The sequence below is a fragment of the Diadema setosum genome, chromosome 20, assembly GCF_964275005.1.
Source record: "Diadema setosum chromosome 20, eeDiaSeto1, whole genome shotgun sequence".
Lineage (NCBI taxonomy): Eukaryota > Metazoa > Echinodermata > Echinoidea > Diadematoida > Diadematidae > Diadema > Diadema setosum.
In genome coordinates this window covers 4078191-4094330 of record NC_092704.1, presented here as the reverse complement: position 1 = coordinate 4094330, position 16140 = coordinate 4078191, and the positions used below count along the sequence as shown (strand labels likewise).

General features: G+C 41.6%; 1 protein-coding gene across 1 annotated transcript; it reads right to left on the bottom strand.

Annotated features, from left to right (window-relative positions):
- Nucleotides 1-546: 546 nt before the first annotated feature.
- On the bottom strand, nt 547-15830 carry LOC140244021 (ATP-dependent RNA helicase DHX58-like). The gene is made up of 9 exons (XM_072323675.1): nt 14627-15830; nt 13576-13780; nt 12579-12871; nt 11852-11995; nt 8110-8292; nt 7007-7172; nt 6303-6426; nt 1887-2121; nt 547-1270 (listed from the first exon to the last, which is right to left on the bottom strand). The coding sequence occupies exons 1-9, from the start codon at nt 15828-15830 to the stop codon at nt 771-773; spliced, it is 3054 nt and encodes a 1017-aa protein (XP_072179776.1). The 3' UTR covers nt 547-770.
- Nucleotides 15831-16140: the final 310 nt, after the last annotated feature.

Here is a 16140-nt window from a genome sequence, read left to right as displayed (position 1 = left end):
AAGTAAATTCTTGAAAATTCATAATTTAGAAGAACAGTTATGTACAGCATGACGGTAGATAGATGCTGTATATGTGGGCATAGTAACAGTGGACCTTAATCTCTGCGGATAGGATGGTGACGACTAATATAATGCTATCATCATTTGTTGGTCACTACGAAATTACTTTAAAAAACTGGCAGAAGACTGTGCCAAGACATTTTTTTTTCCTACAATAATGAACAACTCTGGGAATATCATCGCTTCACATGGCAACCCTTATAAGCCAGTTCCAAGTTCCACTTTGCACATGAGCAAAAGAAAGGTCATTTGTAGTAACAGGCATGTTGGTTTTTAAATTCACTGGGATGAGCATCTGTGGTGTGATAATTATTCGTGTAATCCTTATATATGCTGCTTGCCAGCACATCTACCTGATTAAAGTGGTATTTGGCAATATCAATAGAAAGATATCGTTAATACATTCAATATGAAGAAATAAAATGGACGCTTTCCTAATTGTTAATTGACAGATTACTCTGGTCATTTGGTCTATGCAAGTTGATGAATCCCTTAAATTGTTATGTAAAGCTTATGCATTATGTCACTCTGAAAACGAGAGAAGAGCCCCTAACTGACGGACAAAAAAAGAGAGGTCATTTGGACCAATGTGGCCACAAGCTAACTCCGAACTGGCTTATTCCTCTCTCTGTCTGCAAATTGGCAACCATCGATTAGCATCGGCACAAATATTCACATCAGCCCCAGCTTGCCATCAAAGATGAAACTTTCTATCGCTCGACGTCTCCATCATCGGGATCATATCGTGGATCACGCTTCTTTCCTCCATTTCTCTTCTCGTTAGAATCGGATTCCCCTCCACCTCCATTCCTCCCCCTGCTCGTCTCAGTTCTGCCCCCGTTTGAAGTGTCCATTTTCTCTTTCTCGCTGCCACTGGTGGATCTGTTGCCACGACTGCCACGCCTGTTGCCTCGACTGTCATTATCATCATCATCGTCATCATCTCCGTCGTCTCGGCGACCACCACCAGTACCTGTCCTCCCACTCCTGTCTGGGATCACCTCCGTCCGGATGTAGAAGTCGACCTCATCCCAGGAGGAGAACTCTTGGCCCACGTACCCTGCACTCTGCCCCTCCAAGTAGCTGAAGAAGAAGGCTCTGACATCAAGGCCGTACCCTTCCTGCCTCGTCTGGCGGAAAAAGTCGACGGCCACACCCAGTTTGTTCTCACATGGCCGTCCATTCACCTGCCCAGTGCATTTCAGCACCCCTGAAGGAAAAAAAAGCATCATTTAAGAACATTGGACATGTGGTTGCACAAAACCCACAAAAAGCCACAGGGACTGATTTCCCAATATAAAAAGGAGGTTATGCAATATCTTGAAAATCATAGAAAAATTTATCAAATCCCATGATGAAATTCCTGAAATTCCTCATTCAGAATTAATTTCAACTGAATAGTAGAAACACTGGTCCCAGAACGCCCCCCCCCCCCCTGACTCAAAGAGTTGTATACAATGCAGGACGTAAGACACCCGTTTTTTTATCTCTGTATATGTATTTTGTTATACATCATACCTGAGATGGGGGGGGGGTGCCTATCTTGAGAGCTTGTGTCCATCTTGAGGGGTCGGAATAAAAGGTCACCTGAGATAGGGGTGCATTGCATGAGCAGTGTTCCAGATATCTTTTTTTTTTTTTTGGGGGGGGGGGGGGTCTCCAATTCAAGACAGAAAAAGCATGTAAAAAGCTGGGAAAAGGGGGTTTCAGAAATTTTGGCAGTCCTGACATAGGGAGACTGCTTTTTGTGGGAGGGTACAAGAATATGTGTACTCCAACTAATACTGAGTAGAAGGGTTACTGAGGTCGTATGGGTCAGTAAGCACCTGTTACAGCATGGTTCCTGGTGCGAAGACTGTTGCTAAGGGGGGAGATTTTGAGCCTCTCCTTGATGGAAGAGTCGGTGCAGGAGATCTGGTCCCCGCGCCTCAGCAGGTAGTGGGCGTTGCAGATGTTCTTGCGGCAGTTCTTGCAGAGGAGGTTGTAGTCCTGCGGCCGTCGAGAAGACCGCTGGTATAACCGCAGGAAGTCTTGCTGGGCACTCTGCCTTATGGCGGCAAGCTTTGTGAGAAGGAGAGTCGGAAGGAAGAGAGTTGTACATTATATGTAATTGAGGGCCATGACAAGCAGAAAAATGTTTTAACCTGTTGACGACGAGTCCCGAGTATACGCGGGCAGGTGTCTGTAGGAAATGCATGTTGCAGCAAACTCAGTCCGTCCTCAAGGGGTTGAAGACCATTACTGCATACAGTTCTCCTTCTGATCTCCTCTTTTCTTTCTTTCTTTTTTTCTCTGTCTCTCTTTTCACTTCACAAATTTAATAGCTTATGCTACGTTTGACAGGGTGGATCCAGGAATTCTGTAAAGGGGAGGCGCTCTAACAAAATTAATGGGAGGGCACATGCACACCCCTTTTTTTTCTTTTTCTTTTTATTGTTAAAAAAACAAAACAAAACAAAGAGGGGGTAAGCCCGATGCGCCCCCCTCTGGATCCGCCACTGTTTAAGCCATGTTCCCTGTGGCCACGGCAGCCCCATTTGCCTGAATCATCAGGTGGGATGTTCTCCTGTGTTCTGGGCCCTGTTTTATGAAGAGTTAAAATTGATTATAAAGTTGATTTTTATGATAAGTCTATGGCAGCCTGTGTGTTAAGGAAATTTAAAATCAATTTTATCTTTTGATAAAACAGGGCCCTGGTCTTGTTCCTTCCAGACCTCACTCCAGTGAACATACGTAGCTATTAGACGCCGTTCTCATACATCTGGTCAGACTAGACTATGCAAATTTCCCATCGCATCCCACTACAACTGCCTCCCAGTTTTGCTAAAGCCTATTACGTGATGTCACATTTTGCTGCGTTCACCCCATTCGACTACATGGCCTACTACATGTAGATTCTTCTTTGCACCGTGACTTCCGTGGCAATTATTTTCGACAGCTTAAAAATCTGCCACAGCATAGACAGCAGTCACGGCCTGCCACATGTGCCCGTCCCATCCCCCCACATTGTCTCGAATCTGTCCCATTTTGCCCATGTTGGTCTGATACATGATAGCTATTGGCCGCCAGGAACATGGTGTACATGAAGCATTACTGTAAAAAATGCATGATGCCCGCACAAAAGTGCATTTCCTAACTTGATGTGAGGTCACAACAGGCCTCGAATTAATCGACGGCCACCGACGGCCATGGCCGTCGGTGCCCCTCTCATTGGCCGCAATGCCTTTTTTTCCTTGATCAAAGTTACGGCCAAAAAAAATGTGCCCTTTTTCTTGTGGCCGTGGTGCCCTTTTAGAATGAAAGTTATTATTTCTGACATATAATATGCCCTTTCTCAAAGTCTACACTTTAATAAGCTTGAACAACTTTCCTGATCTCAAATATCATACCTTCAGTTCACTCGCGTCCCAATATATCTGATTCAAACTCAAAGTATCTTTCCGAGATACGAGACGACGTGTATGTACATGTACGCCTGACCGGCTTTTACCATCCCGACTGCCTCCACAGCGCAGCGGCCATAGAGTTACTAGCTAGGGAGCGGCGGGCCGGAGCAAGTGGTCGCAAGCCATGCTACAAAATGCCAGGCCTGTCGGACGGCTGCGAGCATTGCCATCTCTCTCGCTCTGCATTCATGCCCGCATGCTCAAAGCAAAATGGCGCCGGAAGTGCTCCAAAGCGAGTGCGGCGAATGCGTTGAGAACGTACTGTATTACAGAACCTACATCGTATTGCGTATGGCCTACTGCCTAACGTCGTCTGCTGCGGAGGGATCTTATGCGTGCGTGCGCTGCTGGAGTGTAGCAGCACGGTCGATAGCATACAGCTCTATGTGGCATTCACATCACGTATAAACACCCAACATACCCTTTCCAATGTGGCCTTGGTGCCCCTCTGACTGACCTAAGTTCCCTTTAATGGCTGGCCTCTTGGAAAAAGTGCCCTTTTCTAAATGGCCTTGCCCCTCCAAAATCCTATTTCAAGGCCTGTAACAATAATTATGGTTTACTAGTATTATGTCTCTATGCCATAGGAGTGGAAAAGGATCTGGTTCATCTAATCAGATACATGTATATGTACGAGCAATCCAAATGTGCTGTGCTTGTTAATGGGAAAGTTACAGAGTGGTTCACAGTTGTGACAGGTGTCAGGCAAGGATGTCTTTTATCCCCAAGTTTATTCAACATCTTCCTTCCTAGGTGGAGTGAAGATGGGTAGTATGTGTACCAACAACATCAGGTATGCCGATGATACTACCGTGGTCGAGCTGGTCTTTGAAAAACTCGAAATATCAACTACCAACCTAGAGGAAGCCTGCGGAAAATGGGGTATGAAGATAAAACCTGTGCAATTAAGTCAAGTAAGTAAGTAAGTCAAGTATTATGTACATGTAGAATAGCCTATTCAGTGTAAGCACCACTCTTTTTGATACCGCTATCCTGGCGGTCATTTACTCCTTCTATACACCTAGTTTAAAGCTTACACTTGGGTCAAGAGGATCAAAAAAGATAAATCAAACTATCCATGGATTTATAGACTAGCACTGTTCACTGTTCATCCTCTACATCTGTGCTTTTTAACCTTTTTCAGCAAAAAGCCCACTTTGCCTGGTACTATTTCATTGACCCAGTATGATTGACTACCAATCTATTTGATTTAATTTCTGGCCAAAATCATGGCCACCTGTGAGAGTTTCAAAGTCAACTGATTGAGAAGCAAGGCTTTACATTATGGTGTTAGGACAAATGTCCAAGTTCCAATGTCACCCAGCATTAAGATCCTAACCCCGCCCTTCCCTCCTATCATTCCACACAATCAGCACTACCTTGTCTACATGGGGTTAAAGGTATTCTTTACCGTTGGGAGCAGTGATTGAAAAAAAAAAAATGTTTGGGTTATCACATTTGATGCATATGTGTAGGTCAGTTGTATCACAAAACATCCTACTATACAAAAAAAATTCAAAGTGAAGCCTAAAATATAAGGAGATATCACTACTGTAAACAGATATATTCGCGGCACGACTTTTTTGTGAATTGGAGCCGACAGCCTTTTTTGCGGCATGAAATTTTCGTGAACTACCACTGGCATTCAATGCATATAGTGTAGACAAGAACTTTTGCGTGCAATTTAATTTCGCAAATCTAGGCGCTCATGAAATTCACAAAATTAAAATACACACGAACGTTCCTCATTTTACAGTATTTTTCTTATTAACACTAACTAGGCCGGGGGGAGGGCCTCCGAGGCCCCCCCCCCCTCGACGTTTCGCACGATGTATCGCTATCACGAGAAGATATTGCCGCGACGTTTCATGACTTTTTTATTTCGAGTCTCCCGCATCTTTTGACACCAAATTTGCGATGCCGGGGCACGCGGTTCCGAAGTTGCGCATAAATATGCACATGCATGTCAGACCAAAAATTGCTCAAAAACGTGAATTCGTGTACAATTTCAATGCAAACTGTGTTTACAGGCAAATTTCACAAAAGCATGATTATTTTGGGGTTTAATTGATTAAAATCAATTAATAACATATTTTCTCGTTCGGAACAATGTCGCGGACAAATTTCATCCAAAAACAATGAAAAACAGAAAGTCAAAAAAACAAAAAAATACATAAGAAATTCAAAAAACAATAAAATACTTGGGAAATTTTTTTCTGATCGCGCAATTTTTTTCTCTTACATTTGCTAAGGACACTAAAAAGAATATTTACACAAAAAATGTGCCTGTTTTGAGGTTTATTTAGTGATTTATACCAAATTGTCTGATTTCATGCATCATTATGCATAAATTAGCATAATTTAGTGTAAATGACAATTTTTTTAAAAATTAACTTCATAGTACTTTAGATTACATCATAGGCAATGTGTGTGCAAATTTTTGTCGCGATCGCGCGGTCGACGGCCGAGATCTGGAAGGGGGCCTGGGAGGCCCCCCACCTATCATCTACCTAAATAGCCCCGCCTAGTTAGGGTTAAACCATAACTGTAGACAGTTTATCGTCTAGAGACATTTTCATCATAACTGTCGTTCACACTTTATATATCTAACAATACCTAACATTGGTTATAATTACTGTATAAGGATTATAATTTTTGCATTGGTTGTTTCTATCCTTAACTCACATTTTAGAACTATTTTGATGCCCTAAAGCTGGGTTTTTTGTTTCATCTGCAAATGGTAAATGCCATTGAAGCATCAAATGATTCCAACAAAGACTGGTTTCTCTCTCATACCTGTTTGTCCTCCACCAAGTCGTACCACTTCTTGGGGTCCATCTCATTCAGGACCTTTAAGTTGCTCTCCAAGCTCTTCAAGTTATCTCGTTTCCTCTGTTCCTCGTAGGCTAAATTTGAGTACCTGCACATGGTGGAAGCAAAGTCGGGGCTGTAAAATTTCACTATATCACTACTCATGTGGTAACACGGTATGTAATCACATGTTTAAACATTGATTCATATTTTTTTACCCGTTCCATATGGGAACCTGGTGGCCTGCATATTAAGTCTATGGGCATTTCAGAATTCAGTCTGGTACGGGTCAACCTAGCCTATCATATCAAAGTGACTTTCATCATCTCTTTTAACCCATTGAGGACGGGCTGATTTTGCTACAACACCCATTTTCTATAGACACTTGCCCAAGTATACTCGGGACTCATCCTCAATGGGTTAAAAGATGTTTGAAGCATGTCATGGCTGGTAAAGAAACAAAAATCCTCCCAAATCACTTCACGAAGGCTCCTAGTTAGTGAGTAACATTTTATCACTATAAAAGATCTGAGAGCTATTGCCTAATATCACATTCATCAACCACATCAGTACTGATCAACAACCCAATCTCTCCTCCATCTTTCCCCTTTCCCCCTCCCCCCTCTCCCCTGGTCTGTTCATCACCCCTTGGACCATAATTCCCCTGCAAAGTAAGATAAAAAGCATACTTTTCAGCAATCAGGAAACACAGGCCTTCCCCAGCTCCTGCCCTCGCTGCACGTTGCACCGTTCTCACTTCTTCCTCGACCAGGTTGTAGCGAATCACAAAGTGGCAAGAAGGGAGCTCCAGGCCAGTCTGCTCAAAGTCGGTACAAACTATCAAATTGGCTTTCCCTGTAACAGCACGAAGAGGAGAATATGAACAACTTACTGGCACTACCATTCACGGACAAAGTCACCCATCCATACATACAGTATCTGTGGACTGACTGAATGCAGCAATAATAGTTGATAACATGGAAAGTTTGAGGAAAATCAGACGATTCATTCAAAACTTACAAATATTTAAAGTTTCTGTGCAGTCACGGCTGGATGAGAAGACTACTACAGTTTATGATGTCACATACATGTATGTAAAACAAATAAAGAAAAATTAAGGATTACTACAGGTTTTGATGTTGCATACAGCTGTACATATATGAATAACTAATAAAGAAAAATTTAAAGACAGTTTCAGAATTTTTTTTTAAAGAAAAGTGCACATTCCCTCAATTTTTTTTGTCTTCCCATCCAGTGGTGGGGGCACTACAATTTGAAAAACTCACACTACCTGTAACTTTTGAATGAATTTGTCATGTCCAACTAACATTGCTGCATTCACTCAATCCACACGTGAGTGAACTTGTCCTATAACCTGTCGCAGATTGACAGACTGATTTTGCAATAACATGCATTTCCCGTAGACAGCTGCACGAGTATTCTCCGGACTCATCTTCAACGGGTTAAGAAATACAGAAAAGAAAACTATGGCTTGTGGTATACTGGTGGCAAGCAGACACAAGAGTTTGTTGAGTTTCCCAATGCCTACACTGCATGCCCACAACCCTAAACAATGATCCTGCATGTTAAACTCTCTCTGATGTTCAAATTGTGAATTTGGGGGGGGGGGGGGGGGAATTGGTTTGATTTTGCGGTTTTGTCTTCACCCGTTGAGGAGGGTTTGATATTGCTACAACACACATTTTCCATAGACGCTTGCCCGAGTATACTCAGGACTCGTCCTCAACGGGTTAAGACATTGAGTAGTATGAGTAAACTTTAAGTACTTAACCTTGCTGAATGTCTTGGAAGATCTTTATCTGCTGTGATACCACAGAATCCCGATCCTCCATCTCTCCCTCGTCGGGGTCGCTCAGCTGAACTGCCTTGATCCCCTTGGATGAGGTGATGTTGTTGCTGTTGATGATGTTGACAAGGAGGGTTGCTATGGCGCTGGATCTGACAAGGATTATACCTGTTGCCATGATGAAAAAATGAAATAGTGGGTAGTGTGTTAGATGAGATGAATGTTTATATTCATGACTGTTAACGGTAAAAGCTGGTAAAACTCAGGGGATGCTTTAACCCTAACTAGGCCGGGCTATTTAGGTAGATCATAGAGCCGGGGGGGCCTCCCAGGCCCCCCCTCCAGATCTCGGCCGTTGACCGCGCAATCGCGACGAAAATTGGCACACACATTGCCTATGATGTAATCTAAAGTACTATGAAGTTAGATTTTTAAAAAATTGTCATTTATGCTAAATTATGCTAATTTATGCATAATGATGCATGAAATCGGACAATTTGGTATAAATCACTAAATAAAGCTCGAAATGGGCACATTTTTTGTGTGTAAATATTCTTTTTAGTGTCCTAAGCAAATATAAGAGAAAAAAATTGAGCTATCCGAAAAAATTTCTTAAGTATTTTATTGTTTTTTGAATTTCTTATGTATTTCTTTGTTTTTTCGACTTTATGTTTTTCATTGTTTTTTCGATGAAACTTGTCCGCGACATTGTTCCGAACAAGAAAATATGTTATTAATTGATTTTAATCAATAAAACCCCAAAATAATCATGCTTTTATGAAATTTGACTGTAAGCAGTTTCCATTGAAATTGTACACGAATTCACGTTTTTGAGCAATTTTTGGTCTGACATGCATGTACATATTTATGCGAAACTTCGGAACCGCGCGCCCGGGCATCGCAAATTTGGTGTCAAAAGATGCGGGAGACTCGACAGAAAAAAGTCATGAAACGTCGCGGCGATAGCTTTTCACGTTAGCGATACATCGCGCGGAACGTCGAGGGGGGGGCCTCGGAGGCCCCCCCCCCCCGGCCTAGTTAGGGTTAAGTTTGATTAATTACATGTAGATATGAGCAGGGCTGCCAGTATTCACGACTCTAAATCAAGGAAGCTTATATGTCTTTGTGAGGACATTAAGTTTGCATACAGCTTCATGTTGAATTAAGAAGAATTGACAATTCAGTATCAAACTGGAAAATTTGATGTCCCCCAAAAAATTTGAAAATGCAGTCAACCCTGTATACAGCAGCCACCCATGGGAGACAAATAGAGTGGCCATCATAGACAGGTTATAATATTTCATCTGTATTGCATACATGTACATGTATAGATCATCTTACACCTCAATAAGCACTTTCTTTTACATAATGTGTATACGAATGCACATGTTTCACGCACAGAACAATGCCATTGTTGATTGAGCTACACTGTATTGCACACTAGCATGTATACAGCAAGCACGCTTTTCATGGGTTTATTATCATGCATGAATGGAGAGTAAATGCAGCAATGGTGATCACTGAACTATTTGTGTTGCATGACCACCATAGCTACAAATCAAGACTCACTAAATTATCGAATCAGTTCTGGGTCCGAATGGGTCTGTGGCTGCTATACAAAGGTCGACACCTACTGCGGGAAACAACAGTGGTGGCCGCTGGCTATTAGAAGGTGGCCCCTATGCACAGGGTTTGTAACATGTCTTTTCTCTTGAAGGGAATAACAGCGGCAGCATACAGCAAGTGGATACTATAGACAGGTGGCCACTACGACAAGACTTAATGTACTGCCATTGGTTTTAGGTGTTGTGTTTGTTTTTTCAACATGCGTACTCTTCACTACTTCACATCTCACACTAACATTTAAAGTGTAGTATTTTATATAGCAACCGGTCTTATTTAGAACCACATACAGATTTTAGGCGTAGGAGTAGTGTGTGGAGAGACTAGCCTACCAAAACAGCATGCGATGAACCACGCGGTACCCCGGGGTACCTTCATACACTGGGGTACCATTTTGTATGGCACCATCTTGTGTTTGAAGATATACACTTGTACATGTACTGATATCATGGAGTTCAGCATCAATGATCTCAATGCCAATTCAGCCATGTCATGTAGTCTTTTATTGTAATTACAATGATAATAATAATAATAATAATAATAATTTTTATTATTTTGGAAAATTGTCATTTCAATTTTGAACACTAATTCAGAATGAGATTATTTCAATCTACTAACTTCTGTGGACTGGTACAGTGCATATTATTGCAGTGCTGCCATCTATATGTGACATTGAGATCACTGGTGTGGTGTGTGTGATGAGTGCTGATGTCATGATTCTGCTACACTCCTAAGCTCATAGTTGCAACAAATCTTCTTCCACAAGGCACTAAAATTTTCTTTCTTTCTAATGTTCATTTAACTTGAGAGATTTGAGGAAGGCAACTACAAGTAAGTTCCACAGATTAGCCACTGTCATAATTATTACCAAGACTAAAGATACCATCAGAGACGCACACAAAATTTAATATAAACATAGTGACAATTTGAAACATATGAAGTGAGAACAGGCACATTATATAGATGATGACTGGTGGGGGAGGGAACATAATGTTCCACCTAAAGGGTTTGAAATGATATTGAGGGAGGTTAGAAGTACCGAGATGAAGTCGAGGGACTTATAGCATCCCAAAATAGCATTTCAAACCCTGAGGGTGGAACATTTGGTACATGTTCCCGACAACAAAAGTCATCATCTGTTATATTATGGGTTAGTCAAGTACGTCAAATATGTCAATGTCAACCACCAGCACAACGCATGAACTCGATCGTTCGCTCACGTACTGCAGAGCCAAATTCACTGTGCGCGTGCGCGGTCCTAGGCCTTCTCTCTGTCATTTGTATCTTGAAATCGTTTTCCAATGGGCGAATATAACGAATGTGCCTCCATCACGTGACTGTTTTCAGCCAATCACTAACTAGTATTTGACTAACCCATTTGATATATACAAATATACCCACACACAAGCTGTAAAGGACACTAAATTAATAGTGGGACAAATAGGAGGGAAAATATGATCGTCCTATAAAATAAAAGAAGGCAAAGCAGCAAGAGAGAGAGAGAGTACAGTTGAACCTCTCGTATCCGGACAAGTCGGGACCGGGGCTCATCCGGATAAGGGATTTGGCCGGATACGGGAGACTCAATGCTTTATACATGTACACATACACATGTACTGATGTAGCCCATTGTAGTACCACATGTAGTAATGTGTATACCGCAACCTTTTCATTGTTACACTCAGTAACAGACCCCAAAATAGAGGTTCGTGTTTGCAAGAATGAAATCATTTTCTTTTAAAAATTCTTGGGATGATTTACCTAAATAATTATTAAGAAATGTATCAAGTATATGTAATTCATGTGTGTTTGTGTAGGAGTTCTCAAGGAGTTGGGAATCCCCCTTTCCTCCCGTAATTCTTAAAAAAAGATAAAAAATCACGGCGAGATTGCGTCCGGATAATAGAGAGATCCGGATAAAGGGAGGCCGGATAATAGAGGTTCAACTGTACAAACAAAGCACAGGGATAATACAGGGATAATACACAAATCAAGGTGCAACACATTGACATACCATGAAATCGTAAAAAGTAAAGTGTCAGTCACATTTTGGATGAACCAATACACAAGGAACAAACACTCCAATGGCTATCCTAACAATTACCTGCTTCCGGGGCATCCTTTTCGTAGATCTCAGCCAGTTTCTGAGCCAGACACCAGAGCTTTGGGGAGAGACCTGGCAAGTCCTCCTTCACAAGCCTCATCAGCTCAAACTTCTGTTCCTCAAACATCTTATGGCAGTCCTTGCCTAAAACCGATCAGACCCAGAAAAAATTCTTATCACTTCTGAACAAATCCCATGTTTTTGGAAATTTGGGGGGAAAAAGAAGAAGATCTGAACATTTCCTTCTCATAATAGGGTGGAAGCTCAACTGTACTGGAAATTCAATTAAAAATGGTGTTATACTTTTGAACTCAATACAAATTTGGGAGGTGAATATTTTGAATTGAGATAAAAATTCTAACAATATTTTCATTTCCTCTTCATGTGGAAAGCACGCATGGGTCCAGCTCACGGTAATTACATCGCCGTAAAAGTCATCAAATACTATTCGGCCGACTTTTATCTCATCAATTTTCCTGACTCTCAGTCACATATATATGTTTTCCCAGGTGATTTCTAAACATCATTCAAACAGTATAACAGACAACCACCACATAAAAACACAGCATGGAAAAATGCATGATATTAAACATTTCAACACAGTAGGTACATTCATTTAAAAAATGTCACATTCACGTATCCCATTAAACAAAAAGAATGTGAATTCAAAATATTCTTTGCATTTAATGCTCACCCATACAGGAAGAGGCTACTAAGATTTTCTCACCCGTTGACGCAGCAAAACCTTTCTCTGCCTGCAGCTTTCCATCTTCAGAACTCAAAAACTTCATTGCCTCCTTGCAGCGCAGGTCCTCGTGCACACACAGGGCGTCATTCAGCAGGACCAGGTAGGTGGCGGGGAAGTAACGGTCCACTTCTCCCAGCTGCTTGGCCAGCATGCGCTTGGGGTGGATCCAGGCCCGGTACTCCTTGGTGCCCTTTCGGGGTGTGTCCCCCTGGAGGCCCCCGTCTGGGGAGTATCGCTCCTCCATGGAAGACATGAGCTTCTCCAGAACTGACCTATGTAGTTTGGGTCATTATGATGAGACATCCAATACAGTGCACTCCCGTTACAACGAACACGGTTATAACGAAATTTCGTTATAACGAAGTAAATCTTCTGGTCCCAAAATTATCACCATTAAAGTCTATGGTACAAAATTCGCTTATAACGAACACGGTTATAGCAAAATTTCCGTTATAGCGAAGTCTTTTCCGAGTGCCACAGACAAAGAAAAACAAAAGAAATGTGCTCCGTTATAACGAAATGCGGATCGCTTTCGAAAATACGTAGCAGAATAAGCATTTCTATGGCGTCTCTGCATGGAAGAATGCTTCACAACACCGTGTGTTTGCTCCGTGTGTCATGAACAGTTTTAAATGTAAACGAAATTAAAAAGGTACCATCCCATTTCACATTGCTTTCCAGTGTGCGACGATTATTCAACAAACAGAATATAATACTATGCATGGTTTCTTTGTTTTTGTTATATATTGTATTTGTTCGTTTATAAACCATGGTTTCATTTGTACCACCTTCGTGAATGTGGGCCAAAGTGTCTTTGCAGAAGGAACCTGACAGTGTATAGACCATAATATAAAATGCATATTGCCACTCTCACAGTATAATCATCAGTAATTCATGCCAACAACCCCTCCCCCCCAAAAAAAAAAAAAAAAATAATAAATAATAATAATAATAATAATAATGTTGATATACTTACCTGAAGACACTGTTGATGGTGGACTGGGCACGTAACGTGAGTAGCATAGTGTCCACTTCTGGTGGTTTGTTGACCTTCAGCATCTCTCGCAGGTTGTCCACGGACTCCACACGCCGGATTCCCTTGCTGTCCAGGAGACCGCACTGCCGGACCATGAACTCACGGGTGAAGCACTGCAAGTTTGCCCCCAGGTTTGGCGTCAGGCCTAGCAAGATTGAACAGGACAGATTTTTTATTCTCGGTCTATTGCCTTCACAATGCTGCCAATAATCTTTAGGGATATCTAAACATAATTGGGCTTAATGTGTTAAAAGTTACTCAAGGCAATGTTTCTAGTATCTTAGGATAGAAAATTCTTTTTTTTTCAACAATAATTTTTTTTTGGCAGTGTTAATCAGTACCACACAAAGAAAAGAAAAAAGGAGAAATCACCCAGGATTTTTCAAGGGTGGAAGGCATTTTTTAAACTCCTTATCAACCTACATCCAACCCCATTTTCCACATAAATTTTGTCACAAGATGAGACATAGTATCTGAGTGAAGTTCAGTCTTAACATTCGATACTCCATGTATGGGTACCTCCTCTGAACGCTCCACAGAAATTGTATTAAAGCCACTATTTATCATTGGTAGCAGTGATTACAAAAAAAAAAAATGTTAGAATTATCACATTTGATGTAGATGTATAGTTCACTTACAAATTGTATATAACATCCTAACACACAAATTTGCAATAAAGCCGCAAATGGAAGGAGAAATCACCAATTTTCTTGATAAAACATAACTGAAGATGCTAATTCTAGAAATGGATTTACTAATTTATCATAGTTCAAATTTTACAGTTAACATTGATTTTACTGATTAATGTTTTGATGTAGGTTTTCATCCCTAACATTTAACAACAATATTGAGGCATTAAAGCTGGGTTTTGGCTCATCTGTAAATGTAGGCTCGCTTAAATATGTGGCACATAAATGGGTGCTATAGAAAGAACATTTTTAAACTAAAAGTACAGACACTCAAAATGAAAAATCATACATGATGAATTTACCTATGATGAAAGAAATTCCGCCATATGGTCTTCCTAGAGTCCATGCTCCTCGGGGAGCCTTCCTCGCCAGCAAGTCCTTCTTCTCAGCCAGGTAGTACTTGGTGATGTCATTGAAGGGATGCTTGGTAGCAATCAGATGACATTCATCAATGACAACAGTGGTCAAATCAATGAAAGCTATCTGTCTCTCCTTGAGGACTTGGCTAAGCTGTTCAGCCGTCAACATCACAACGTGAACGCTGGGCAGGTCAAAGACTTCCTTGAACTGGGATGGGCTCTCAAGGACAGACACTGCTCCCGGAGGGAAAATATTCTGAAATGCATCCCTGTGGCGGTCACTGACAGACTGCCCACTCGAAACGAACAAAGACTTGTAAGGTTTTTCTTCTTTCTTTGCGATAGCAATTTTCCTCTGGTGATTGCATATGGCAGCTGCTGTAAGCGCCTTTCCCGTTCCAACAGGGGCACACATGATGTAGTTAAAGCCCATCAATCCCGGTGCTGCCAATTCGTGTTGGTATGGCAACAGCTTCTTATCCGGATCAAACTCTACCTTTGGCTCCTTGCTCTCTGGAGGAGCAGCTTTCCTCTCCAAATGCTTCATCATCTGCTTCTGGATGAGGTCCCTGTCCTTGCTGGTGAGGGAAGATGGGTCAGCCTTCATTCTCGCAAAGAGATTCACCTCTATGCCTGTGGTTTCATCATACTGGATGGCAGCCTCTTCCTTCTCCTTCTTTTCTTTGGCTTCATTTAATTCCTTTGCTACTTCAAGGGCTGGCCATTCTCCCTCTTCTTTCACTGCTTCAAAGCTTTTACTGTCCACCTCAGGCAAATCTTCCTCCTCTTCAAGGAAGCTTGCACTTGTCTGCAAATCTTCACACTCTACGATGTCACTTTGGGCAGCTTTTCCTTCTATTTCAAAGTTTTGAGGTTCCTCTTTAAAAGCAACATCCATGTCATCATCATCTCCCTTTTCACAAACATCCTTCTCATCTTCATCATCATGCTCTCTGTCTTTTTCTTTGGGCTTTTCTCTATGTGGAGGTTCAGGATAAGTGGACACTGCATCTGTCTCAACATCTGGGGATAGGGAAAACTTCTTTCTCTTTTCTGTTTCATTTCTCGTTTCACTTATTTGGTACTCCCTTTTCTTAGAACTCACTGTTTGAGTATAGTCAACTCTAGCATTTACACACTGTTCCATTTGTTCAAGAGACACATTAGCTAAAAATGGAATTGCCTTTTGTGGGGAAATTGGCAGTGATGGGTTTTGCACTGAAGCATTCCCTGTACTCTTCAGATCTGAGAAGTGTCCTGAAAATGTTGATGCTGTCTGACAACTGCCGAGGCTCACCCCTGGAATCTGCTGACTGTCATGACTCACATTTCTGTCTCCAGGATATGGTGAAAGACCTTGGATTGCTGACAGTGTACTCTGTTGATCAGAAGGATGTACAGGGATTCCAAGAGATTGGCTTGCTGACAGTGTACTGTGTTGATCAGAAGGATGTACA